The sequence below is a fragment of the Watersipora subatra genome, chromosome 8 (genome assembly GCF_963576615.1).
Source record: "Watersipora subatra chromosome 8, tzWatSuba1.1, whole genome shotgun sequence".
NCBI lineage: Eukaryota > Metazoa > Bryozoa > Gymnolaemata > Cheilostomatida > Watersiporidae > Watersipora > Watersipora subatra.
In genome coordinates, this window is record NC_088715.1 from 64,354,851 (window position 1) to 64,381,484 (window position 26,634).

General features: G+C 37.8%; 3 protein-coding genes across 3 annotated transcripts; all 3 read left to right on the plus strand.

The window, feature by feature from the left end:
* Positions 1-870: 870 nt before the first annotated feature.
* On the plus strand, positions 871-1,530 carry LOC137402845 (general transcription factor II-I repeat domain-containing protein 2-like). The gene has a single exon (XM_068089354.1). It carries the CDS (start codon positions 871-873, stop codon positions 1,528-1,530), a length of 660 nt encoding a protein of 219 aa, XP_067945455.1.
* Positions 1,531-1,572: 42 nt separating this feature from the next.
* LOC137402846 (general transcription factor II-I repeat domain-containing protein 2-like) lies at positions 1,573-1,983 on the plus strand. Its single transcript, XM_068089355.1, has one exon. The coding sequence runs from the start codon at positions 1,573-1,575 to the stop codon at positions 1,981-1,983; it is 411 nt and encodes a 136-aa protein (XP_067945456.1).
* Positions 1,984-2,242: 259 nt separating this feature from the next.
* On the plus strand, positions 2,243-2,680 carry LOC137402847 (EPM2A-interacting protein 1-like). Its single transcript, XM_068089356.1, has one exon. The coding sequence runs from the start codon at positions 2,243-2,245 to the stop codon at positions 2,678-2,680; it is 438 nt and encodes a 145-aa protein (XP_067945457.1).
* Positions 2,681-26,634: the final 23,954 nt, after the last annotated feature.

The following is a 26,634-nucleotide window of genomic DNA, read 5'->3' on the forward strand; positions in this document are numbered from 1 at the left end:
AAACAACTTTTATCGTATTTACTAGGTAAATCAGACATGCTGATTCCAATTTTGTACTCAAAATAAAGATTTGTCCAGTAAATTTTAGAGTAATGAAGGATTTTTACAGCGTTTTAATATCGGTCTCGAAAACAACACGATCGCCATAACAAGCTCCACCCATAAATACGTGACGTAACCTAGCTTTTTAGGACCAGAAGTTACGTATAGGGATGTTTAGACCAATTTAGAATAATAGAGATGGGTGTTTTAAAATCCATTAATATCTAAATTCAGCCTTAAAAATAATATCAGTCTGTTCTGAAAGGTAGATGAGCTATTTAGCATTGCATATTTTAAAAAGCGTGATATCAACTCTAGATTGTGATAAAACCGCGCTTTTTGAGCTCATTTTTCTCGGCGTTCAGCCCATTTAAATGTCATGTAACAAGCTACAAGCAATTTTAAATAGTTTATATACCTTTCATTAAAAATGAAATTATTTTACTGGCTGGATTTAGATAATAATGGGTTTTAAGGCACCCATCTCTATTATTCTAAATCGGACTTGTAATTCTTAATGGGCGGAACTTGTAATGCCGATTGTGTTGTTTTCGAAACAGATATTGAAGCGCTTTAAAAAAGCCTAAATGACTTTGAAGGCTAGTGGCCTAATCTTTATTTTGAGTACAAAATCGGAATCAGCGTGTCTGATTTACCTAGTAAATATGATAAAAGTTGTTCGTGACAGTTATGGTTTAATGTTTTATTTTCCTGCAATTCTAATGTGTTCCCACTAAATGGCGCACTCTAGATACATTGACTTTGTTGAGGTTCTGCATATTACGGTAATCCACGTTTGCTTTTTGACCCCTCAGTCTTTCTGTAAAGATGAGCAGACCTAAGAAAAGGAAAGTGGACAGAGAATGTCGAGTATTCAATAAGGAGTGGACAACTAAATATTTTTTCACTGAACACCGATCGTCTGCTGTATGCCTGATATGTCAGGAAACTGTGGCGGTTTTTAAAGAATATAATATTAGCTGTCACTTTACTACAAAGCATGCTAACTATGCTAGCAAGCTATCAACGAAAGAACGGGAAGCTACTGCTCAGAAGTTGGCGGCTAATTTACAGGCTCAACAAAACCTTTTTCACCGCCAAACTGCCATTCAGGAGTCAAGTACCAAGGCCAGTTTTATGCTTTCATTCAAATTGGCAAAAGCCAGCAAGCCTCTGTCTGAAGGCGAGTTTTTAAAAGAATGTATGGTGGAGACAGCAAGTGTCTTGTGCCCAGAGAGCAAAGACAAATTTGAAAAAATCAGTTTATCGCGCAGGACAGTGACTCGCCGTGTGGAACTAATAGATGAAGATATCACCAGCAACTTAAATAAAAAGGTGGAGTCATTCACGTTATATTCATTAGCACTGGATGAAAGCAGCGATGTCAAAGACATTGCTCAGCTCCTCATTTTTATCCGAGGGATTAACGAAACTTTTGAAATAACGGAGGAGTTTTTGACAATGGAGTCTCTGGAAGGACAAACATGAGGAGAAGACTTGTATGACCGGGTGTCTGCTGTCATCAAAAATATGAAGCTCCCTTGGAGTAAACTTATCAACGTCACCACAGATGGATCTCCGAATTTAACGGGGAAAAGCGTTGGCCTGCTGAGGAGAATCCAGAATAAAGTCAAAGATCAAAATCATGACAAGGATGCTATTTTTTTCCACTGCATCATCCACCAGGAATCTCTATGTAAATCGGTATTACAGCTGAATCATGTTGTGAATCCTGTTGCGAAACTCGTCAACTTTATTCGCGCAAGGGGACTTCAGCACCGTCAGTTCATTACGTTTCTGGAGGAAACTGATGCGAATCACCAGGACCTGCTTTATCACTCCAGAGTCCGCTGGTTAAGTTTGGGCAAAGTGTTTCGACGAGTGTGGGAGCTCAAAGAGAAGATTGGTGCATTTTTAAAGTTACAGGGAAAGGCTGACTAATTTCCTGAGCTGAGCAACAAGAGCTGGCTGTGTGACTTTGCGTTTGCTGCGGACGTATTTTCGCACATGAATGAGCTCAACATGAAACTACAGGGAAAGGATCAGTTTGTGCAAGACATGTACACAAACGTGAAAGCCTTCAAATCCAAGCTGGTTTTATTTTCCAGGAAAATTTTAAATAGGCCGTCGACACATTTTCCCACACTAGCCAAGCTGAAAGAGGCCGGCGCAAAAGTGAAGAAATACAGCGAGTCACTAAATGCGCTGCACGGAGAATTCTGCCGTCGGTTTTCTGAATTTGAAAAAAATTGACAAGTCACTTCAGTTGGTGGCCTGTCCCCTGTCACAAGACCCCAAAACAGCTCCAGAGGAGCTGCAGCTCAAACTGATCGACCTTCAGTCCGAACCAGTCTTAAAAGAGAAGTTCAACTCTCTGAAACTGAATGACTTTTATGCTTCACTCAATGAAGCAGCATTTCCAAATCTTCGGAAGACAGCGCAGAAGATGCTGGCGTTGTTCGGCTTGACCTACGTGTGTGAACAGACGTTCAGCATCATGAACATCAACAAGGCCAGCCACAGATCCCAATTAACAGACCAACACTTCAGATCCATCCTGAGAATTGCTACAACTAAACTCACTCCAGACTTTGATGCGCTGGCTAAAAAGGGGAACCAACAGCACTGTTCCCACTGAAAGTAAAAGTTTCTCCTTTGTATTATGTAAAAAATGCTTTGGAAATTAATTTATCAGTAAGCCTTATATGTTACATGTCATTTCTGTTAAGGAGCGCACATAAGTGGTGCGCAAATGAACGCACATTCTCAAAACAAACAATGTGCACCAGATCAAATATAATGCGCTCCGCAGTGGCGCGTTATCAATGTTCCGTCCTTGCGCTGATCGTTGTTGACTTTTGGCACTGGAGACACAAACTGAATAGAAGGAGCAGGATATGTAAATTTGAATCTCTTACTGTTTTTGAAATAAATACAGTCAGGAGGAGAGTGATGATGATATCCAGAAGGTAACAGAACTTGCAGTGCTTTAAAATATAAATTGTTAGTAACAAAAAAATTATTTTTTATTCATTTAATTTTCAGTGTTTTGAGACTCATTTCAATAAATAGCTAAATACTGTGAGACTTTAAAGACAGATCTTTTGTTGTAATGCTTTTCTTCATTTTCATTTGAAATTAAAGCACATGTTTTCTCCATATCCCATGATATATATTTTTTTCTTCTGTGAAGTGGGGTTACCAAAACGCTCCATCCATCTGCTCCTGGTCCGGCCCCTCTGTCAAAATTTAGAACCCATTGTGGCCCACGAATCAAAAAGTTTGCCCACCCCTGGTCTGGAGTAAATGCTACAGAAGAGTATTATCTAGAGTAAACGCTACAGAAGAGTATTGTCTAGAGTAAATACTACAAAAGAGTATTTTCTAGAGTAAATACTACAGAAGAGTATTGTCTAGAGTAAACACTACAGAAGAGTATTGTCTAGAGTAAATACTACAGAAGAGTATTATCTAGAGTGAATACTACAGAAGAGTATTGTCTATAGTGAATACTACAGAAGAGTATTGTCTAGAGTAAATACTACAGAAGAGTATTATCTAGAGTGAATACTACAGAAGAGTATTGTCTATAGTGAATACTACAGAAGAGTATTGTCTATAGTGAATACTACAGAAGAGTATTGTCTAGAGTAAATACTGCAGAAGAGTATTATCTAGAGTGAATACTACAGAAAAGTATTGTCTATAGTGGATACTACAGAAGAGTATTGTCTAGAGTAAATACTACAGAAGAGTATTATCTAGAGTGAATACTACAGAAAAGTATTGTCTATAGTGAATACTACAGAAGAGTATTGTCTAGAGTGAATACTACAGAAGAGTATTATCTAGAGTGAATACTACAGAAGAGTATTATCTAGAGTGGATACTACAGAAGAGTATTGTCTATAGTGAATACTACAGAAGATTATTGTCTAGAGTAAATACTACAGAAGAGTATTATCTAGAGTGAATACTACAGAAAAGTATTGTCTATAGTGGATACTACAGAAGAGTATTGTCTAGAGTAAACACTACAGAAAAGTATTGTCTATAGTGAATACTACAGAAGAGTATTGTCTAGAGTAAACACTACAGAAGAGTATTGTCTAGAGTGAATACTACAGAAGAGTATTATCTAGTGTAAAGAGTAAGAGCATTTAGCTTTTACAGATTTACCAAATCTGAAAATAGAACTGCAACGGCAGATTTGAAATTGAAACGTCACATTTTAAAATTACAAATTAAAACGATAGGAATTGGGTAATGGTGAAAAAATAAGCTTTTAAAAAATTCTAAAAAATAATAATGATCAAAGGTAATATCAATTAATAATAATTATAATACGTGCATATTTAGCGTGTGCAATCACGATAAGGATATACCTATATGTAAAGTATTAGTAATAATAAGAATGGCTTAGCCTATTGATTATGCACCCTTGTTTGCAGACTTGTGATTTGAATGCCTAGCTAGCTTTATCATCTCTTATTGCACTAATTCATCTTAGAAAAAAAGGTTGTAGCTACGATATAAATCCAGAGAACACTTATGAAACTGTATGGAGCAATCAACTACTCCCAAACACTTACTAGGGTAAGAGACTTGTGCTTCAGACAATATGGAGTATTACCATATGGTTTGCATTTCCCTATGCATTGGTCATATGGCTCGCATTTTCTTTTAGGTACTCGTACTTACTCGTACGTACGAGTAAGTACGAGTAAGTACGAGTAAGAGTAAAAGGAAATGCAAGCTTATATTTTGAGGTCTTTATTTTTTAACTTTTTGCTTGTTCGCTGGTTTCGTGTCTGTTTCTAATGAATTTAATATCTTTAAGTTATGTTTAAATGACTTTGTTTCCTTTTTATTTCTATTTCATTTTGTATCTCATCTTCCTCTAGGTTTAGACAAACCTATATATGTAGAACAGATATGATTATCATACTGCTGCAAATATAAGTAGAATTTTATGCACCGATTGAAGGGCAAGCAGCTTAAACAATGCCTCAGTTTTATTTGTTCAATACTAGTGGATTTATTCTTAAATTTGTGAAACCATTATTCCTTCACTTGTTTTGCTTTGTCAGAATGATACGAACCTCAGAAACTGTGATGATGCTATAAATCAGGCAGAACTCTTTAATAACTTGCCAAAATGGAAAACTGACATCTTTTGAATTTGATGAATTATTTGTTTCCAAATGTTTTAATGCTCTTTTATTTTGTAACTATTTTAGGAAATGCAAATAAATCACCATAAAAAAACACATTCATTTACTTTATGCCAACAGTTGGATGCAGCAGAAATCTTTCCTGAGCTTCATCATAGACACAAATATTAGCATTCTGTAGCTTACTGGGTCGGTTGTACTAATCACATTGAGAGCATGTTCTGCTTAGCCAAGGATATATAGTCTTGTACTGTAGTCTGTAGTATATACACTTCTGTTACTCTAAACAGACCGTAGGAATCTTTGTTTACATCATCTTCGAGTGGTGAAGAAAAAGTCGGGTGCATTTCAAGACAAGATGTAGTTCATTATTCTTCACTATAATAAAAGCAGTAGCTGTCCGTCAGTCCATCTATCTGAAGACATAATTGGGGTGCACGGGCTTAGTGCCTGGTTTTAATGGCACAACGGAGCAACTCTGACAGCACTCAAGACTGCTAGGGTACTACTATAAATGGATGGAGAGATGGCTCGATGCAGATTTTTTTTGGGTTTTCACAGTTGTAAAACGGTATAGGACTCGAGTAAGAAAATTTGTAATTGAAAGCTGTGTGATGAACGCTAAATAAGACCCTATGTGTATGAGCAACCCCTTGAAGATTGAGTATGTTGTATGCATTACTTCCTGCAAGAAGAAGATGTCTGCTTCTTTTAAGAGGATTGTTGCATAGGCAATATTTCTGTTATTATGGCTGAACATGCTTGAGTCTAGTGGCAAGGAACTTAGACAAGGAGAGGCACAATCAGTTGTCGGGAGAATTTTAAGGTCGGATACCATTTCTTTCACCAATAGTGGCTTTGTCTTGACGTGAACTCTAACCTGCCATTTGCATGTCACGCACTCTAGACCATTGAGCTATAGCTGCTCTCTCTCTGCTTGATATAAACTATTTGTGCAACCAAGATGGATTAATTCTATTGCTATCAGATAATTCTATAGTAATTGGGTACTTCTATTGTCATTGAGTAATTTTACAAAACTTAAGCTAAACATAAATTATCAATTTTAATAATTATCAACTGCAGCAAAGATATAACCAAAGAATGCAGTCTAAAATGTGCTGACTCCACCAAAAATCAGAGTCTAATAAAAAACCTTTGAATGCCGCACTATTGCCACACAGCCATACCATCTTAAGCACAATATACACAAACAGCTAAGACTGATGTTTAGTGAAATTAAGAACTGGTTAGCATTGAAAGAGAGAAGAGAGCTCAAGCTGGAGGTATAAAAACTCCAATAGTGCTGATTTTCGCAAGTTTACTCTGAACAAAGCATTTTTGATTTTCTGCGCAGCAGGCAGTTTTAGCAGTTCTAACCCAAAATATTAAAAGAGCTATTACACTGCCAAAAGACGCTACCTGAAACGAGAATAGAGAGTGTTCATAGAATCATATATGTAATCAGAGGTGTAATCAGAGATGCAATCATATATGTAATCATACATGTAATCATGGATGCTACTATAGATGTTATCATAGATGTTATCATAGGTGAAATCATAGATGTAATCATAGATGTAATCATAAATGTAATCATAGATGTAAGCATAGATGTAATTAAAGCTGTAATCATAGATGTAATCATAAATGTTATCATAGATGTTATCATAGATTTAATCATGGATGTTATCATGGATGCTATCATATATGTTATTTGCAAAATCATTCACCATAGATACAACCTTTAGTGAAACAATTTGATAAATAAAACTACAGACCCTGCAGCCAGCCATGTTGGCCGTGATGTCCGCTTGTCCTGCAGAAATAAATATATTGCTTTTTATGCTTAGATCTCCTTAGATTCTTGCATGATAATACATTTCTAATTTTAGCTTTGTTTTGATCTGGTGTCTGCCAAAAAAATTACAAAGAAATTTTACTGGAGATATGATTGCCTACACCCATTCAATGGTTTGCTTTGTAGCAGACAAAAAGGCACCAACGGGTGAAATACCTTGACAATCAAACACATGGTTGGCCTACATCATTCTTTAGAAAATGACTTTTACTAACACTTACATTAAAACCTAGTACAGTAGACGCTCCTATAACGTATCCCTCCTATAACGTAAGTTCCAGATAATTTAAAAACTTATGTGAAGTTTTTGTTTCCTACTACGTAAAAAACTCCATATAATGTAAAGTGCCAAGTCGGGCGCGTTCACAAAATCTTTAAATTTTAGCGTTATAACTATTCTATATAACTTTCGCAACATTCTATTTTGTTGTAAAAAGTTGTTAAATGTGTTGACAAAAAGGCGAATAGGATAGCTGTAAAGATTTTCATAAATAAAAAGGCTATTGATTGGTTCAGGCGATACAGTGTCGGTCTACCAGTCTTAATGTCACGAGTTGAAGTATCGTCAAAAATTATCTTTATCTTAACATTGAACCATGGGTAGTGATAAACGACGAATGGGGGTTTCTATCGAAAGTCTATTTTGCAGCTGACATTTTCAGGTGAGAAATTGAATAGTATTAGTGTTACTGTTCATTGGCCAATCATGGCGGGTTCTTCCGGCGAGAAGATATTTCGTAGTTGTTGTTATCAGGCAAAAATCAGGCAATCTATATATTTTTCATAGTTTCGGTGTATGTAGCTATGTGTGTGGATATGTGCGTAGTTCCAGGTATAGCTATTAAAATCTTGGAATAAAAACTCCACATCGCAGAAGATTTGATCTCCGACCATCTGGTTCACCAGTTCAACACCTTACCAAATCAACCACACAAGCTTCATGTATTCATTAGGCGATATATGCTGCTATATGGTAGCGAATACGCTGCCGCCTTTCATCACAACGTAACAGCATGAGAAGCAGTAGCTCTTACTATTAAGCTTACACAAATTATCCATTGGTAATGTGCTACGCTAATAGCAAGTGACAGACAACTCTCGTTACCTCTCATCATTTACAAATTGATTTTTAATACCAGGGCAACGCCGGGTAGCACAGCTAGTAATAGATATATGCGAGCATTGATAATAAAAACATTGTAGCAACTAAGTGTACTTCAAATTGGGAGAACGATTAATTTGGTGACTTCCGTAGCTTATAAGGCTATGATTCCACTACGAGATGAGCACAAAAAGCAAGTGCATGCAACCTTTGCTTGCTGCACAGACTTTTACAGAGTTGTTTCTCCTCCAAAAATACCAGCTGTCATCTTTTCAAGGGATTGTTTCTTCAAAAGCAAAGAGAACTTTTAATGAAATCTGTTTGGATTTTTTTGAAAAAGAGTTGTATTATTACTGCTGATAGCTGTTGGTGCTGATCACTGAAAAATCATATCTCACATATACGATATCAAGATCTTTATGCTTTTGCTGGTACCATATAGACATCCATTTACTACATACATTTGTATTCTAGATGCTATCTCTATTTTGAAGTTCAAAACCCTTTAGCGAACCGAACCAATGGCATTCAGTATAGAGCACACTTACACCAAAGTTAAAAATCTTAAAAAGGTGTCTCAGTATAAAGTTAGTGACACTTGAAAATGTATAACAGTTCACATCAATATTTTGAACACAATTAAGCTTTTACATTGTTTGTGGTAAATAAGGAAACTATGTAGCGGTGGTGATGTAACTGAAAAAAATAGGAAAAGTTAAATAGCATATTGTTTAAAGCTATTAACATATCATTCACAGTCTTTTAATACTGTTTTATTTTTATATAAAGCTGACTCATTTATATTTCAATAAAAATATGTAAGAACAGAAAGATGCCAATTAGAATTTCCCCAGAGTTTGAACTGATAACTTTAAATTTGATTAATAAGTGGTAGTATAATCCCTTATATATAAAACTCATATATATAACTCATATATATAACTAATATATATAACTCATATTTATATAACTCATATACATAACTCATATATATAACTCATATATATAACTCATGTATATAACTCATATACATAACTCATGTATATAACTCATATATATAACTCATATATAAAACTCATATATATAACTCATATATATATAACTCATATATAAAACTAATATATATAACTCATATTTATATAACTCATATACATAACTCATGTATATAACTCATATATATAACTCATGTATATAACTCATATACATAACTCATGTATATAACTCATATATATAACTCATATATATAACTAATATATATAACTCATATATATAACTCATGTATATAACTCATATATATAACTCATATATATAACTAATATATATAACTAATATATATAACTCATATTTATATAGCTTATATATATGCAACTTATATATATAACTCATATATATAACTCGTATATATAACTCATATATATTTAACTAATACATATAACTCCTCTATGTAACTCATACATATAACTCATACATATAACTCATATATATATAACTCATATATATAACTAATATATATAACTCATATTTATATAACTCACATACATAACTCATGTATATAACTCATATATATAACTCATGTATATAACTCATATACATAACTCATGTATATAACTCATATATATAATTCATATATAAAACTCATATATATAACTCATATATATAACTCATATATATAACTCATATATATATATAAGTCATATATATAACTCATATATATAACTCATATACATAACTCATGTATATAACTCATATATATAATTCATATATAAAACTCATATATATAACTCATATATATAACTCATATATATAACTCATATATATAACTCATATATATAACTCATATATATAACTCATATATATAACTCATATATATAACTCATATATATAACTCATATATATAACTCATATATATAACTCATGTATATAACTCATATATATATATAACTCATATATATAACTAATATATATAACTCATATATATAACTCATATATATAACTCATATTTATAACTCATATATATAACTGATATATATAACTCATATATATAACTCATATATATAACTCATATATATAACTCATGTATATAACTCATATATATAACTCATATATATAAATAATATATATAACTCATATATATAACTCATGTATATAACTCATATATATATAACTCATATATATAACTAATATATATAACTCATATTTATATAACTCATATATATATATAACTCATGTATATAACTCATATATATAATTCATATATAAAACTCATATATATAACTCATATATATAACTCATATATATAACTCATATATATAACTCATATATATAACTCATATATATAACTCATATATATAACTCATATATATAAATCATGTATATAACTCATATATATAACTCATATATATTACTAATATATATAACTCATATATATAACTCATGTATATAACTCATATGTATAACTCATATATATAACTAATATATATAACTCATATATATAACTCATGTATATAACTCATATATATAACTCATGTATATAACTCATATATATAACTCATATATATAACTAATATATATAACTCATATTTATATAACTCATATACATAACTCATGTATATAACTCATATATATAATTCATATATAAAAATCATATATATAACTCATATATATAACTCATATATATAACTCATATATATAACTCATATATATAACTCATATATATAACTCATATATATAACTCATATATATAAATCATGTATATAACTCATATATATAACTCATATATATTACTAATATATATAACTCATATATATAACTCATGTATATAACTCATATGTATAACTCATATATATAACTAATATATATAACTCATATATATAACTCATATATATAACTCATGTATATAACTCATATGTATAACTCATATATATAACTCATATATATATAACTCGTATATATAACTCATATATATTTAACTAATACATATAACTCCTCTATGTAACTCATACATATAACTCATACATATAACTCATATACAGTCAAACATGGATAACTCGTCCACGGATAGCTCGAACACATGGTTAATTCGAAAATTTCCTTTGGTCCGTTCCCACGTAATGATAAATTGCTATAGATAACTCGAACTCAACACTGTTAATTCGAACTGTTTTTTTGCCCAGCGGCTACCGAAACGGTTGTTATTGCTTTAGAAAATCACTTTATTCAAAGCCATAGAGGTAAACTTCATCTTTTCGTAATTCATAAGCGTCGTTATTACCACCATCGGCAAAATATTTTTGTCAATGACTTTTCTAAAAGTTTGGTGAAATTTGATTTATACTGCGATACGATGAATAGCACGGGCTAGCCGGGGCACGCGTGCAAGGATTTTCGCCACGCACATACAAAACAAAAATCGCATGTTGTTTTTGTTTTGTATGTGCGTGGCGAAAATCCTTGAGTGCGTGGCGTAACCCAGCTAGCCCGTGATGAATAGCTTTCCGACGTTGATTCCGTGTTGAATCAACGTCGGAATGTTGAATGTTTAAATCGTCTTAAAAATTCTTGTAATTAAACGTATACGTTGTCTGAGCTACAAAAAAACTATTCATCATTTGACCTAAACACAGAATACGTGTGTACATTCAATAAGTATCTATTAAAAAAGTGTGAGTGATATAGAATGTACCGTAAAACCTCGTAAAACTTCTAATTGAACTGCCTCGGAGTGTTGCTCTTAACGAATCCCAGGTAAAGTAAGGTAATCTGCATAAACTTCAAGAAAAAATGGCAAAATTGATCGTGGGTAAAACCCCAAAAGAAAAAAATGTCTTTTCTTTTGAGCATTTCAACAACGATCAAGTTTTGCCAATGTCAATCTGAAAAACGTCCTGGCAATAACATCACCTCAAACAACAAACCAATCTCAAGTGATAGAAAAATCTCTATACTTTTTCATGAAAACGTTTTAAACTTTACATTAGAAGCATTTAATTTGAAACAAGCCATTTGTGCTTTTGATTTATATTATAGTTTGTATATGTACATGTATCTACTAATAAATAAGTAAATATATGGACTTGTGACAGTGCTCTGATAACTTGAACGCTCTGATAATTCGAACACTTTTGCTCGGTCCCTTGAAGTTCGAGTTATCCATGTTTGACTGTATATATAACTCATATATATAACTAAGATATATAACTCATATTTATATACCTCATATACATAACTCATGTATATAACTCATATATATAACTCATGTATATAACTCATATATATAATTCATATATATAACTCATGTATATAACTCATATATATAACTCATATATATAACTAATATATATAACTCATATTTATATAACTCATATACATAACTCATGTATATAACTCATATATAACTCATATATATAACTCATATATATAACTCATGTATATAACTCATATATATAACTCATATATATAACTAATATATATAACTCATATATATAACTCATATATATAACTCATATATATAACTCATGTATATAACTCATATATATAACTCATATATATAACTAATATATATAACTCATATTTATATAACTCATATACATAACTCATGTATATAACTCATATATATAACTCATATATATAACTCATATATATAACTCATGTATATAACTAATATATATAACTCATATTTATATAACTTATATATATGCAACTTATATATAACTCATATATATATAACTCGTATATATAACTCTTATATATATAACTAATACATATAACTCATATATGTAACTCATACATATAACTCATACATAGAACTCATATATACATGTATAACTCATATATATAACTCATATATATATAATTCATATAAATAACTCATATATATAACTCATATATATAGCTCATATATATAACCCATATATGTATGTAGCTCATATATATAACTCATATATATAACTCATATATATATAACTCATATATATAGCTCATATATATAACTCACATACATAGCTCATATATATAACTCTCATATATATAACTCATATATATTGTAAAGGTTTGTGCGACCTTCACTTTCTTCCACTAGTACAAGACTTGGGCATGAGTACAATACATATATTTCTGCTTAGTTCATCAAGGTGTACAAGAAAGAATCAAGTAACAGGCAATGAACAGGCCCAGAACAGCTCTGCTTTTCTACACAAATGGTCGAGCTTATATAGATAGTAAGCTCCGCCTCCGTTCTACTCGGCTGGACCCAGCATGGCTCTGGCTTGGCTTTGCTGAACTTCGACCTCATTAACACGCCTGACTGAACACAGCTTGGCTCGGCTTAACTCAGCCCTATGCTCAGCTTCCAGTGGACCACATTCCACAACACTCTCCCCCATTGGTGACCATGGTCTCCAATCTAAACCTTGGGAGAGAGCCTACAGTAGCCAGTTGGCAGACCTCCTCATCTCTTGTCAGGGTTCTGTCCAGGTGCTCCACATTCGTGTCTAAGGCAGTTGCCCCAGGGTAGCTCATGCCGGCCTCGGCGACCACCTTCTCCCACTCCCTATCTCCATGGTCTGCTGCCACACCGACTGGCTTTGGTGCACTTAGGGCTTCCTCAGCTTCTTTCAAGCTCCTGGTGACCAAAGTCAATAGTTCTGGCAAAGACGCATCACATGCGTAATCCAAGTTTCTAACAAACTGAGGGCGTCTGGGGTGAGCGAATGCGCCAACAGAAAGGCCCTGGTGGCGGCCATGAGAACCACCTGGTTGTCTTCTTGTCCCACCTCCGGGTCATTTGCTGGTGAATCCATCGAGTAGCACACCCCATTCCCATACCGGTCCGGTCTTCTAGTAGTACGAGCCAGCCTTGGGTTGTGGCGGACAGGTTCCGATGAAGTTTCCAGTGTCAGAGCCGTTCTGGTCTTCTCTGGGTTTGATTTCGGTTTCTCGGAATTTCTTCTAGTGGGACCGGAATGGCTTCTACTAAACTTGGAGAGCGTCCTTGGCGTCCCTGGCGTTCTCATTCCTCCAGTCCGGCCGAGTTTTCTCCAGGAGTTACCTCCTGTCCTTGCTTTTCAGCAGCCTCCAGCAGCAACCTTTCCCAGTTCAGGGGCAGCATTATAGGCACAGGGTCAACTCTGGTCTCTTCCTGCCTTTTCTCCAGCCTGCTGTGTCAAGCTCCCTTCATGTTGGAACCCCTCCTTGGCTCCAGAGTGGCTGGGGCCTGTCCCAACCTCTCTGGGCAAACATGATAGGGTTTTAGCCTTACTTCGCTTTGGATGGAAGACTGGCCCTGCCATTTCACCAGATATGTGTGGTTTCCCTAGGCCTTCAGGACCTGGTATAGTCCCATGAACTTTGTCTGCAGCTTGGCATTTTCTCTCCATCTTCGGCATTTGTTCATGAGCCATACCAGTTACCTGGGGCGTACAGCAGTGGCTCTTACCTGTCTTCTTGCCGCACCTCCATCTGGCTTCGCTGTAGTGTCTCATGCACTGTCTGCATTCTCCGCTGCACCTCCAGAGCGTGCTTGTGGGCAGAAAAGAACTCGGCCGGTAGAGGGTGGCTTTCTAGCTGGTCTGGCAATCTAGGCTCCTGTCCCAACATTAGCATGTTGGCCGTTTCTCTAGTTGTGGAGTAGAGGTGCCTCTGTATGCCCTCATCAGCTGGGGGAGCAGTAGGTCCCACTCGTCCTGTCCTTGAGCCAAGAGCAGCGCCCTCAAGGAGTCTTCTAGTCCCCGGATATTCTGCTCCACGATTCCATTTGCATGTAGATAATACGAAGTTGTGTGGATCTTCCCCACGTTCCAGAGTTAGCACAGTTCGGCCATCAGTTGGCTCTCAAACTGCGCCCTCTGGTCCGTGTGGGTCTGCTCACGCAATCCCAAATAGCAGAAGACTCACTCATCCAGTGCGTTGGCGACCACCAGGGCCGTGGCGTCAGGTAGTGCCAAGGCGTCCTGCCACCGGGTGAAGTGGTCGGTGAAAACCAGCACCCACTTGTTCACCCTTGGCATGACAAGAAATGGCCCACCAGATCCACGGCCACCTTCTGCCAGGGTCGTCCTGCATAGAGTTTCCTTTTTCCTCTGGCTGCCTTTGTCCCTCCATGCTTTGCGGCCTGGCACACCTCGCAACTCTTGATGAACCATCTGACTGTGGATGTCAGTTTGGGCCAGTACCACGTCAGTTGGAGGTGACCTATTGTCCTTCCCACCCCAGAGTGAGCCAGAGTGTGCGTTTGCCACACCGTGGTTCCCCACATAGCCGAGTGGCAGACGGCGCACTTTCTGGTGTGGCCCTGCGGGGCCATGCGTGCTTTCAGCATGCTATCCTGTCGTATGTGCAAAGAGTGTCGCATGTGATGCAGGATGTCCAGCTCTCTACTCTGACCTCCAGGTGTTCTGCTGGCACCTCCTTTCCTGTGGCGATGGCACGGTACATGATGGCCACTGGTCCCTGTTTGGTAGCCTGTGTCCTTGCCAGTTTGCCTTTTGGTCCAGTCACTCCTGGCGGGGCTGATGGCCCCTCAAGAGAACCTCCAGCACCCAGGTTCAATCTTGCCACTGCTGGGGCGAGAGTCCCGTGTGGGTTGCCGGCCAACCCCTCGGGGTATGCGACGTTGCCCAAGGTCGATCCAGCTCTATCGAGGGCGGGAGTCCCATCCAGGCAACTGGTCGGTACCCACGCGGCTAACGGCCCTTGTTCCCTTGCCAGCTCTTTCCATGAGGGACTCCCGTCCCTCTGTTCAATGCTTGCGCATTGCCGGCAGTCTTTGCAGATTTGCCTGCTCAATCCATCCGCTTTTCCGTGGTGAGTCCCTGACTGATGCTCCAAGATGTAGGGGAACTCCGCCAAGATCTCAAGCCATTGGGCTACTTGGTTTGAGAGTTCCCTCCTCTTGCATAGCCACCGGAGTGATGCATGGTCCGTCCGTAGGAGGAATTCCTGGCCATCCAGATACGGCCGAAAGTGTTTGACCGCCTTCACTACCGCAAGTATCTCCCCTCGAGTGATGCAGTAATTGCGCTCCGAAGGGGTGAGGGTCTTGCTGTAGTAGGCAATGACTCTCTCGCAGCCCTCCTGTTCTTGGGACAGCACGGCCCCCACTCCACATTCGCTGGCATCCGTGTCAAGGATGTACTGTCTCTGAGGATCCGGATAGCTCAAGATTGGGGCGGTGCTGATGCTCTCCTTCAGCGTATTGAAAGCAGCCTGTTCTCCCTCACCCATATCCAGGGCTCTCCTTTTGCAGTCAGTTGGTGCAAAAGGTGTGCTATATTGGCAAACTCCGGGATATATTGTCGGTAGTAGCCGACCGTCCTGAGGAATCCTTGGAGTTCCCTCACTCCGCTCAAACTCGGCCACTTTGCTACTGCCTCCACCTTTTTGGAGTCTGTAGAGACTTTGTCCTGGCTTACTATGTAACCCAGTTATCAAACCTGGGGTTGCAATAGCTTGCACTTAGAGGGCTTCAGCTTTAGGCCAGCCTTGTGGAGTCTCTAGAAGACCTCCTCCAGCCGATGTAGATGCGCATCGAAATCCGGGGCGATGAGGATAATATCATCCGGATATAGCAGCAGCGTTCACTAGTGGAGGCCATGTAGAACGCGTTCCATGAGTCTTTGGAAGGTGGCGGGGACGGACGTCAGTCCAAAAAGCAACACCTTCTACTTCAACAGCCTGGACAGTGTCGAGAAAGCTGACTTCTCCTGCACCTCTGCATTCAGGGGTACCTTCCAATACTCGCTTACCAGGTCGAGCATGCTGAAATAGCGACTGCCGGACAAGGCGTCCAGGCTGTCGTTGATCCTGGGTAGCAGGTAGGCATCCTGCTTTGTGATGACATTGAGTTGCCGGTAGTCAATGCGGAAGCGCCACTTCTCGTCCTTTTTTCGGACCAACACCATGGGCAGCTCTAAGCTCTTCTAGCTGGCTCAATGAGTCCTCGTTTAAGCAGATTCTATACCTGGCTATCGGCTTCTGCCTCCTTCTGCGGTCTGAGTCTGTGAGGGGGGTTGTCGGATTTGCCGAGTGCTTTCTTTAAGTAGAATAGAATGTTCTACCTCCGAGTTCCTTCCCACGTCGTCATCACCCATACTAAACACGGTGGCATACCGACGCAGCAAGGTTGCCAACTTTGACGTTTGTCCCATGCCCTCACAGTTTGGCTGGGCCGCCTAAAACAATTCCTCAAGATAAGCCGCCACTACATTGATTGAAGTCGGACCGGCGTCACACAGTAAGGGATTGTCCTCTTCGACCTGTGGGGTCTCCACTCCCGTGTATGTGCCAATAGTGGCTCCGGACCAAAAAGTCAATGACCTCTCCGTAGTGTTCATGCAGCGAGTGATGACTTGTCTTTTGGGTCCTGGCTGGTTCAGGCTACTGGCTACGAGAAGTTTGTCAGGAAATCCCTCAATCAGTTTCATGGGGCAGTACTTCCGTGTGGTGATGCGACAGTGTATCGCCATCTCTGTCTGGGTGGGAACCACTACCCCCTGATCACTTGTACTTTGCTCTATAACAGCTGTCCAAGTCGGTCTGAGCAGACTAGCTGTCTGCTATCCACTCGAACCACCGGTTGCTCAAACTCGAGAGCGCATTGATGGGCCACGAAAAACGGCATTCCGAGGATGGCATCCTCACTCAGTCGGCTCACTATGAAAACTTCCTCCGTTTTCACACCCCTCAAGCAGATAGTCAGACAAATTATCCTGTAAAAGAAGAGCCGTGTTCCGTCAGCTAATAGTCCATGGCTGTCACTCTCCTCGAGTCAGTCCTGCATGGCTCCTGGCAATCAATCAAATACTTGTTTATTTATCAGATTGGTGGTACATCCGGTGTCCAGCGGGAACTGGATGGGCCGCCCCTCCACTTTTCCTTGGAAAAAATAGCTGGTGGAGTGGGGTCGGCTGAGGGCTTGCGCCTTAGTGGTATCCTCCAGGACATCCTCCATGAGACATTGAAGGCTTCCTTTCGGTGATGGGCGAGGTCAGTACCTCGGGCCGTTCTACATCTGGAGCAAATCTGCTGCTCCCGTGATTGCCAACCCCAAGGCAGAGAACGGGTTGGCCCTGACGCTTTTAAAGCAGGCTTCCGACTGTCCTGTCCAGTGGAGATGGTTCTCAGTCTCTGGGGCAGAAGGAATTTAGGGGTCACCCTCCTACGTTTCAGGTTACTTCCCTGTCGTTCGCACGAAGCAGCGTAGGCAACATCCGGGATAAGGGAGCTGTTCAGACTAATCTCACTCAAGGGCTGGTAATAATTCCGTGTCACCACAGGCCCTTCCTGTGCACGAACTTTCCTTGGCCTAGTCCTTGCTGGTTGAGACCAGCCATCAGCCGTCGTCGGGTCTTGCAAAATCCTATTGTTTTTCTGTGTTTGTTTGGCCTTAGCACAGCCAGTAGTCGGAGTACTGCTGTGGCCGTCCTTCGTTTCCCAAAGCCGGTTTGGTGTGACGAGGGCAGTTCTTTCTTACATGCTCCGGTTGGCCACATTTCCAGCAAAGAGTAGTTGGCTGGCTCCTTTTCTCAGCTGGGGTGTGCACCTGCTCCTGGAGCCGTTCCACCTTGTCCGTGAAGGTTTGGACTAGCCGGGCTAGTCGTCCTATAACACCGGTCTCGGCCGAGTTCACCTGGTCAGAGGTTTCTCCCTCCAGGGCTTGCACCGAAGATCCGGTGGGTCTACGCTCGCCTCCTTGAATCTGGAGGTAATCATTTTCTGCTTGTACAGTGTCCGTCAGCGTAGGTATGGCCAACAGATGTCTCTGCAGAGCATGGTCCCTTAGCAAGCTGCAGAAGGTCTTCATAGCCATGCTATTCCGGTGGCGATTCGGCAGGTCCCCAAACGCAATGCGCACTAATCTCTCAACCTCTATAGCATGCTCCTGCAGCGTCATCTCTTCCTCTCACCCAAGGGCGTTGAGCTGGCTCAGCGCCTGCCTGGCGGATTGCCCGAACCCTGCCAGGAGGGCAATAAAATGGCCTCCTGGTCCTCGACCCGCCCACAGTCCTCAGCCTGGTCGCCCAGTGCTTCTTGGAGGTGCAATAAGGTTGCTCCTTCCATCCACTGGTTGGCGTCGGCTACCTCTGTGAAACAAACAATAAAGTATTTCACATCTCCTTTCCTAGTATACTGGGGAGTCCTGAAATGTGGCGCCGGTTCTGAGCTCTCAGCATCAGCAATACCCGCTCTAGTGCCTCGACTAGTCGATCGGGTCCCGGTTCAGCGCTCCTGGCTCTTCTATTGGCCATGTCTGGCTTTCAGTAGGTTTTTGCTCTCCTCCCAGAGCAGTGCCTCCACTGTGTCCGCGGCTGCTAGCTCCTTTCTGGGTTTCTTCCCGTAGGAAGTTCTTCCAGTAGAAGCACACCGCTTCCTTAGGCAAGTCCTGCCGGATCCCTTAGTAGGTTTCTGCTCCTGGACCAGTGCATCTACCGGGTCTGATTGGTAGGTTTTCCACAGCTCTATCTGGGTTTCTTCTAGTAGGAAGTTATTCCAGTAGAAGCGGTGTTGCCGTTTTTCAGGCAGCCCAGTTCATCCAGAGTCCAGTGATCCAGATGCGAGTCTCATGGTGAAGTTCTTGGGATCGTTACCAATCTCACTGCTGCCAGCAGTGCAAAGGTTTGCACGACCTTCACTTTCCTCCACTAGTACAAGACTCGTGCAGTAGTACAATACATTTATTTCTGCTTAGTTCATCAAAGTGTACAAGAAAGAATCAAGTAACAAGCAATGAACAGGCCCAGAACAGTTCTGCTTTTCTACACAAATGTTCGAGCTTATATAGCTAGTAAGCTCCGCCTCCGTTTTACTTGGCTGGACCCGGCATGGCTCTGGCTTGGCTTGGCTGAACTCCGACCTTATTAACAGGCCTGACTGAACACAGCTTGGCTCGGCTTAACTCAGCCCTATGCTCAGCTCCCAGTGGACCACATTCCACAACAATATAACTCATCTATATATAACTCATCTATATATATAACACATACCCTACAGGATGAATTTATTCGCGGAGTTATATTTCGCAAATATTTTCTTTCCATGCATATTCACGGATGAATTTATTCGCGGTTGAAAAATGCCACTCTCTAGGAAAAGTTAACTCTATTACGTCTAACAATAGAGTTAACCTTGCGCATTGCGCGTTTCGTTTCTATTTAGCTTACTACGGGTGGATCCTGCTAAGCTATAAATTCTTTGCTGCGTTTAGCGGTTTTCATGAATATTCATAGATTTGGAGGCCTTTGATAAACCAACACTTTGTGGTAAGTAATGAGTTTTTCACATTTATTAAATTATTTGAATTTTACTTTGGTTCTTCGGTAAAACGCAATATTTATTTTTTTCATCCCTACCGCTTCATTATTTGTTTTTGTGTGAGAGAGCGATTTTTCATCATACACGGAAGAACAAGGATTGCAAGGGTGGTAGATGCCATTCTTAGAAGATCACCAATCATTCAGGGAGGTCTGCTGCTGCTAATGAGGAGAATATATGTATTAAAAAAAGAACAAAAACGCCTTCACGAGCACAAATCTTTGGCCAACCTGCAGAACTTTACAATAGTAAGCCACGAGGAGAGTTCTGGTGATCACTTCCTTACCAGCCATGTAGTAGCGAAAGAATTGTCTTTAACATCTTTCCAAGACAGTGACAGAGCTGCTATTACTAAAATAACTAGTCAGAGAGCACCATTACACGCTAGTATTCACTTATCAAGAGTACCAGTTTAATTTTATTGCTAGATAACCGCCATAATGACTAAACTGTTTATATTTACTCCAATCATCGTTTGTAAAATTTTATTTTTATTTGAAATATTTTATTTGTACACTCAAGTTTGTAATAAATTATAATATATCTATACATGAAATAAAATATATAATTTAATCATGTTTGCTGCAGCGATATCAAGGAGTTGTTGTCGATGAAGGGGTCTAAGTTGACTGGTTGCTTCTCTGTCAATATTCCTGCCTTGATGAATATTACTACTTGTCTCTAGTTTTCATAATCGGAGTAGGTTGTTTCATTTTCAATCTGCAGTAAACACAAAAAAGAAAAAAATATTAACAAGTGTCAAGGAAGTACAAAAACAATAGCTGAAGTATTTAATGAAAGCGATCAGTTTTTAAACAAAAGAATTAACTAATGCAGTTAATTATGGAAAAACGTATCTGCACTGCAAATCAAATACATACCATAATGTCCAGATCAGAATCATGATCGTCCTCAACTTTGGTATTAGAGATTGATGGAGAGATTTTTGTGATGACGAAGCCATGCCGAACAACTTGTAAAAACCTTGAATAATTTTGTAAAGATTGCTGCAATGGCAATAAAACTCGAAGCCCGGCAACGATTTTAAAGAAGTTTTAGAACTCGGCTACGTTTATTACTTCTGCCCAGTGGCTATTTTCACTATGACGCCGTTCTACATATCTTGTGACAACCTTGAATAATTTTGTAAATAAATGTGATGCATTGGCAATGGTGTTAGCTCAAAGCCCAGGCAATGATTTTAAAAATGTTTTGGAACTCAGCTACGTTTAGTATTTATATTAAAAACTAACCTAGCGACTAGTTTTCAATTTGATGCAGTAGTTATTCTCCCTTGTGATTAAAAATAGAACTAACTATTCACGGAATTTAATAATTCGCGGAATTAGCTGTTCGCGAAATCGCGAATTTTTATGACCAACGAATATTTTCACCCTGTAGGGTATATGTATATAACTCACACATATATAACTCATATATATAACTCATATATATATATATAACTCATATATATAACTCATACATATAACTCATATATATAGAACTAATATATATAACTCATATAAATATAACTCGTATATATAATTAATATATAACTCGTATATATAACTCATATATATATAACTCGTATATATAACTCATATAAGTAACACATATAAATCTCAACAGATCTACTTCCTGATGACAAGTGTCATCAGGAAGTAGATCTCAACAGATCTACTGACTGATGACAAGTGCCATCAGGAAGTAGATCTCAACAGATCTACTGACTGATGACTGCGCACGTAGCTAACTAAAACAAGTGTTCTAATTCTCTACTAATTTATATGTGTTACATATATGAGTTGTATATACGAGTTATATATATATATATATATATATATATATATATATATATATATATATATATATATATATATATATATATATATGAGTTATGTATACGAGTTGTATGTTTGAGATAAACTTTTGGATTCAAACGACATTTTTTCATGCTTTGTTGTTTTAGAAAAATGCTTTGAGCATCTACTTCAAAGCCCCTGTTGAGATTCAATGTACATTTATAACCTATTTTACCAAAGCTATCAATCTAACATTTGAAAGTTTTGGCTCCTTTTCAAGAATTATTTATGAAAACAAGCCAACACTGACCCATTCTCCGTGCTCCATTTTTGCACAAACATGCTGGTTTTTTCATTAACAACAAGTTCAAAGTTTAAAATAGCTCTAGATTTAACTACTGTAAACAGCATAGAGCTGTACATAGAGCCATATACATGTATATGTTCTTAGGCTTTATCTCCCCTTTGCTTTTCAAAATGATTGTGTTAAAGCCAAAATAAAATTTAAAGTCGTCCATGGTAAAATCTTAATAGCCTAACTACAACTTTACTTTTGCTGCAAACATGTAGAGAGAACATAACTCTCTATGACTAGGTGTGTAAAGCTGTGAATTAAGAGTTTCCACACCTATAGCACACAAAGAATCATTTATATAAGACTAGTTGTCTTCATTGTCACTATATGTGCGGACTAAAAAGAAATAAATTTTTATCTTGACAGTTTTGGCGAATCAATGTATATGAGGAAGTTTTACAGTATTACTGCATAATTTAGCATGATGCAAAATTTAGCCAACCCTCGTGCAACTTTTTGGCCAGATAGCTACATAATTCTTTTAAATTGCTAGCATGGATATTTACCTAAATGTTTGAAATCTTTGCAATTGTTAAATGGCTGGCGAGTTTTCAATCACTCAAGGGTGTCCAACCTCCTAGCCGTTCCATAGCATCTATGACTACACGAAATAACTCTTGGCCATTTATAAGCAGAGCAGCTACAAGAGAGGTTGAGGTGAGAAAACTTCAATTGCTGACTCAAATTCTTCTTTTATTAACTTAAAGTTTTCAGACTATCTTTTGACACGAGACAAAAAGGGTTTTAAACGGCAGCATGCTGTCTCTTAGACTAGGTGGCAAAGAACAGATTCAAAACAATGCAATGCATTTTCTGTTTTTGTTTAATATATTTAGCTCATTTGATAGCAAATTATTTAAAATATATTGGACTAAAATAATATTTTAGTTTAAACAAGTTTAATTCTTTATCATATTAATTTTAAGATTCAGTTATAACTTATAAGCATGAAAAATACTAAGCCATGTGATGGACGAGCAATGCGTTAAGTTGATAAACTAAAATGTACAGACTAAACAAAAGGATTTAGAATTTGAGCTAAAGCTAATGTAGAAATTGAAAACTGCAGCATATTGAAGAGGTTAGAATAGACTTATTGAAGCAGTAAGGATAGATGTAATAAAGAGGTAAGAATAGATGTAATAAAGAGGTTGGAACAGATGTAATAAAGAGGTTGGAATATATGATGTTCCAAACCCACTAACCACAGGTTGACTTATGCTGATTTATGCGTAGAACTCTGCTCTGACTCTGCTCAGTAAGATTCACCTGAAGCTATACATTTGACCTGAGATTTTCTCTTTTCTCTCTGCTCAAGAAAACTCACCTAAACATCTATAGATCTAAGGCTCTAAACTATTCTATATTATCAACATCTTATAAAAACGATTCATTAAAGTGTATGTATATGCGAGAATTATTGCATGTACCATGTATTTACAATTTTTATAGTGACAAGTGATAAAGAGTCTACCAGTAGCAGGCGTTATTAACTGTCTATTTTGTATTTGTCCACTCGCTCTTTCAATGCTTTTAGGTGCAAGCTGCTATGTCTGCTCAAAAAGTGGCATTGTCTGCTGTCATAGTTTGGCTAGCCATTTGCAGCAGAAGCGTAGGTAAGTATGCAATCAATATGTAGGCGTGTAAAACACAGCTATGAACTAACTTCAAACATGTTTCCATGAAAGAGATTAAAAACGTAACACTGGACCTGTCAATATGCATGGCTACACTCCTTGGCTTAGACCTATTAAAACCTATGGCTACATCCTCTGACTAGACCTATCAACATGCATGGTTACACCCCACTGTCAGAACCTCTCAGCATGCATGGTTACACCCCGTTGTCAAAACCTGTCAACATGCATGGTTACACCCCTTTATCTGGCTGGACCTATTACTTTGTATTGGTACACTCCTTAGCAAGAACCTTCCAACATCAATAGTTACACTTCTTTTTCAGGACATATCACTATAAATAACTCCACCCTTGACGTAGAGATTCAGTAAAGCTTGCACATACACACTTTCTGCTTGGACACACTCCCTTACACAAACCGTTTTTTGCATGGACACTCTAACTTGCACAAACACATCATTTTACATAGACAAATCCCTTTAAACAGACCCATCTCTTTGCCTTGGCAAAAACCTTTTCATAGAGATATTTCTTCACATTTGCATACCTTTTTCAAAGATGCATCTCATTTCATAGACACATCCTCTTCAATAGACACATAATTTTTATTGATACATGTGTTTTAATAGACACATCTCTTTCCATAGACGCGTATTTTCTATTGACACATCACTTTACAATGACGCATAATTTGCTGTACCTAATAATTGACTCAAGAGCTGTTGACATTTTTTCAAAAGGTTTAATTAATTGAGAATGGCCTGTTAACTAACACACGTTGTGCCTAACTAACACATGCCCTGGCTAACTAATTAATGTCCTAGTTAATCAATATAGGCCTGGTCTAACTAATCTCTGTGCTGAATAACTACTCCGTGTCATGATTAATTTATCCATACTCTGGCTAACTAATCCATACCCTGGCTAACTAATTCATATCCTGGCTAACTAATCCTTACTCTAGCTACTATATACCCTTGCTAACTAATTTATACTCTGGCTAGTTACTTCGTACCTTGCCTAACTAATTAACACCCTGGCTAACTAACTCATGCCCTTGTTTACGGAAAATTGGGGATAGTGCTATGCTGTACACATCGTTGATGCACTACTAGTTGATATCTTTAACTTGAACACTGAAGCAGCTAAAAATAGGTGATGATGAGATAAACAGATTTTTGGGGGAGATGAAAATCTTCTTAGCCATAGTAACCAGTCAGTAATTACTCTACTGAATAGTACTTAACGCTTCTGTACAAACCTCCTTCACTCTTACAGTAACCAGTCAGTAATTACTCTACTGAATAGTACTTAACGCTTCTTTACAAACCTTCTTCACTCTTACAGTAACCAGTCAGCAACTACTCTACTGAATAGTACTTAGTGCTTCTGTACAAACCTTTTTCACTCATACAGTAACCAGTCGGTAATTACCCTACTGAATAGTACTTAGTGCTTCTTTACAAGCCTTCACTCTTACAGTAACCAGTCAGTAATTACCCTACTGAATAGTACTTAGTGCTTTTTTACAAACCTTCTTCACTCTTACAGTAACTAGTCAGTAATTAACCTACTGAATAGTACTTAGTGCTTCTGCACAAACCTTCTCCACTCTTACAGTAACCAGTCGGTAATTACCCTACTGAATATTATTTAGTGGTTCTGTACAAACCTCTTTCACTCTTACAGTAACCAGTCAGTAATTACCCTACTGAATAATACTTACTGCTTCTGTACAAACCTTCTTCAGTCTTACAGTAACCAGTCAGTAATTACCCTACTGAATAGTACTTAGTGCTTCTGTACAAACCTTCTTCAGTCTTACAGTAACCAGTCAGTAATTACCCTACTGAATAGTACTTAGTGCTTTTGTACAAACCTTCTTCACTATCACAGTAACCAGTCAGTAATTACCCTACTGAATATTACCTAGTGCTTCTGTAAAAACCTTTTTCACTCTTACAGTGTATTAGTTCAATCTTCACAATTTAAAGGATTTATATATGAAATCACTCGTACAGTTTAAAGTAGTAGTAAAGTTGGTAAATGTGAGTTAAATGAATTAAAAACGACTCATGTGACAGGTGCTTTAAGATTCAGTAATAATAAAAATATATTTGTTAAATAGCAGATTTATAAGACAAAAAAGATGCCATAGTATAATAATTATAGTTCAGAGTACATTTGGAAAAAACAAGTTGATACAACAAAAATGTAAATCTGATTTTTTGTAAAACTTTGGACACTTTCGTGAAGTTCAAGTGTACTTTGTGAAAAGTGTTAAATATTTAACCTCGCCAAGAAGGAAAATATATAATGCAGCATCATTAAGCTTTCTGAGTAAATTTTAAAT

What these genes read in the sequence shown, in the direction of transcription:
- LOC137402845 (XM_068089354.1), top strand. Translation starts at nt 871, where the DNA reads ATGAGCAGACCTAAGAAAAGGAAAGTGGACAGAGAATGTCGAGTATTC.
- LOC137402846 (XM_068089355.1), top strand. Translation starts at nt 1,573, where the DNA reads ATGAAGCTCCCTTGGAGTAAACTTATCAACGTCACCACAGATGGATCT.
- LOC137402847 (XM_068089356.1), top strand. Translation starts at nt 2,243, where the DNA reads ATGCGCTGCACGGAGAATTCTGCCGTCGGTTTTCTGAATTTGAAAAAA.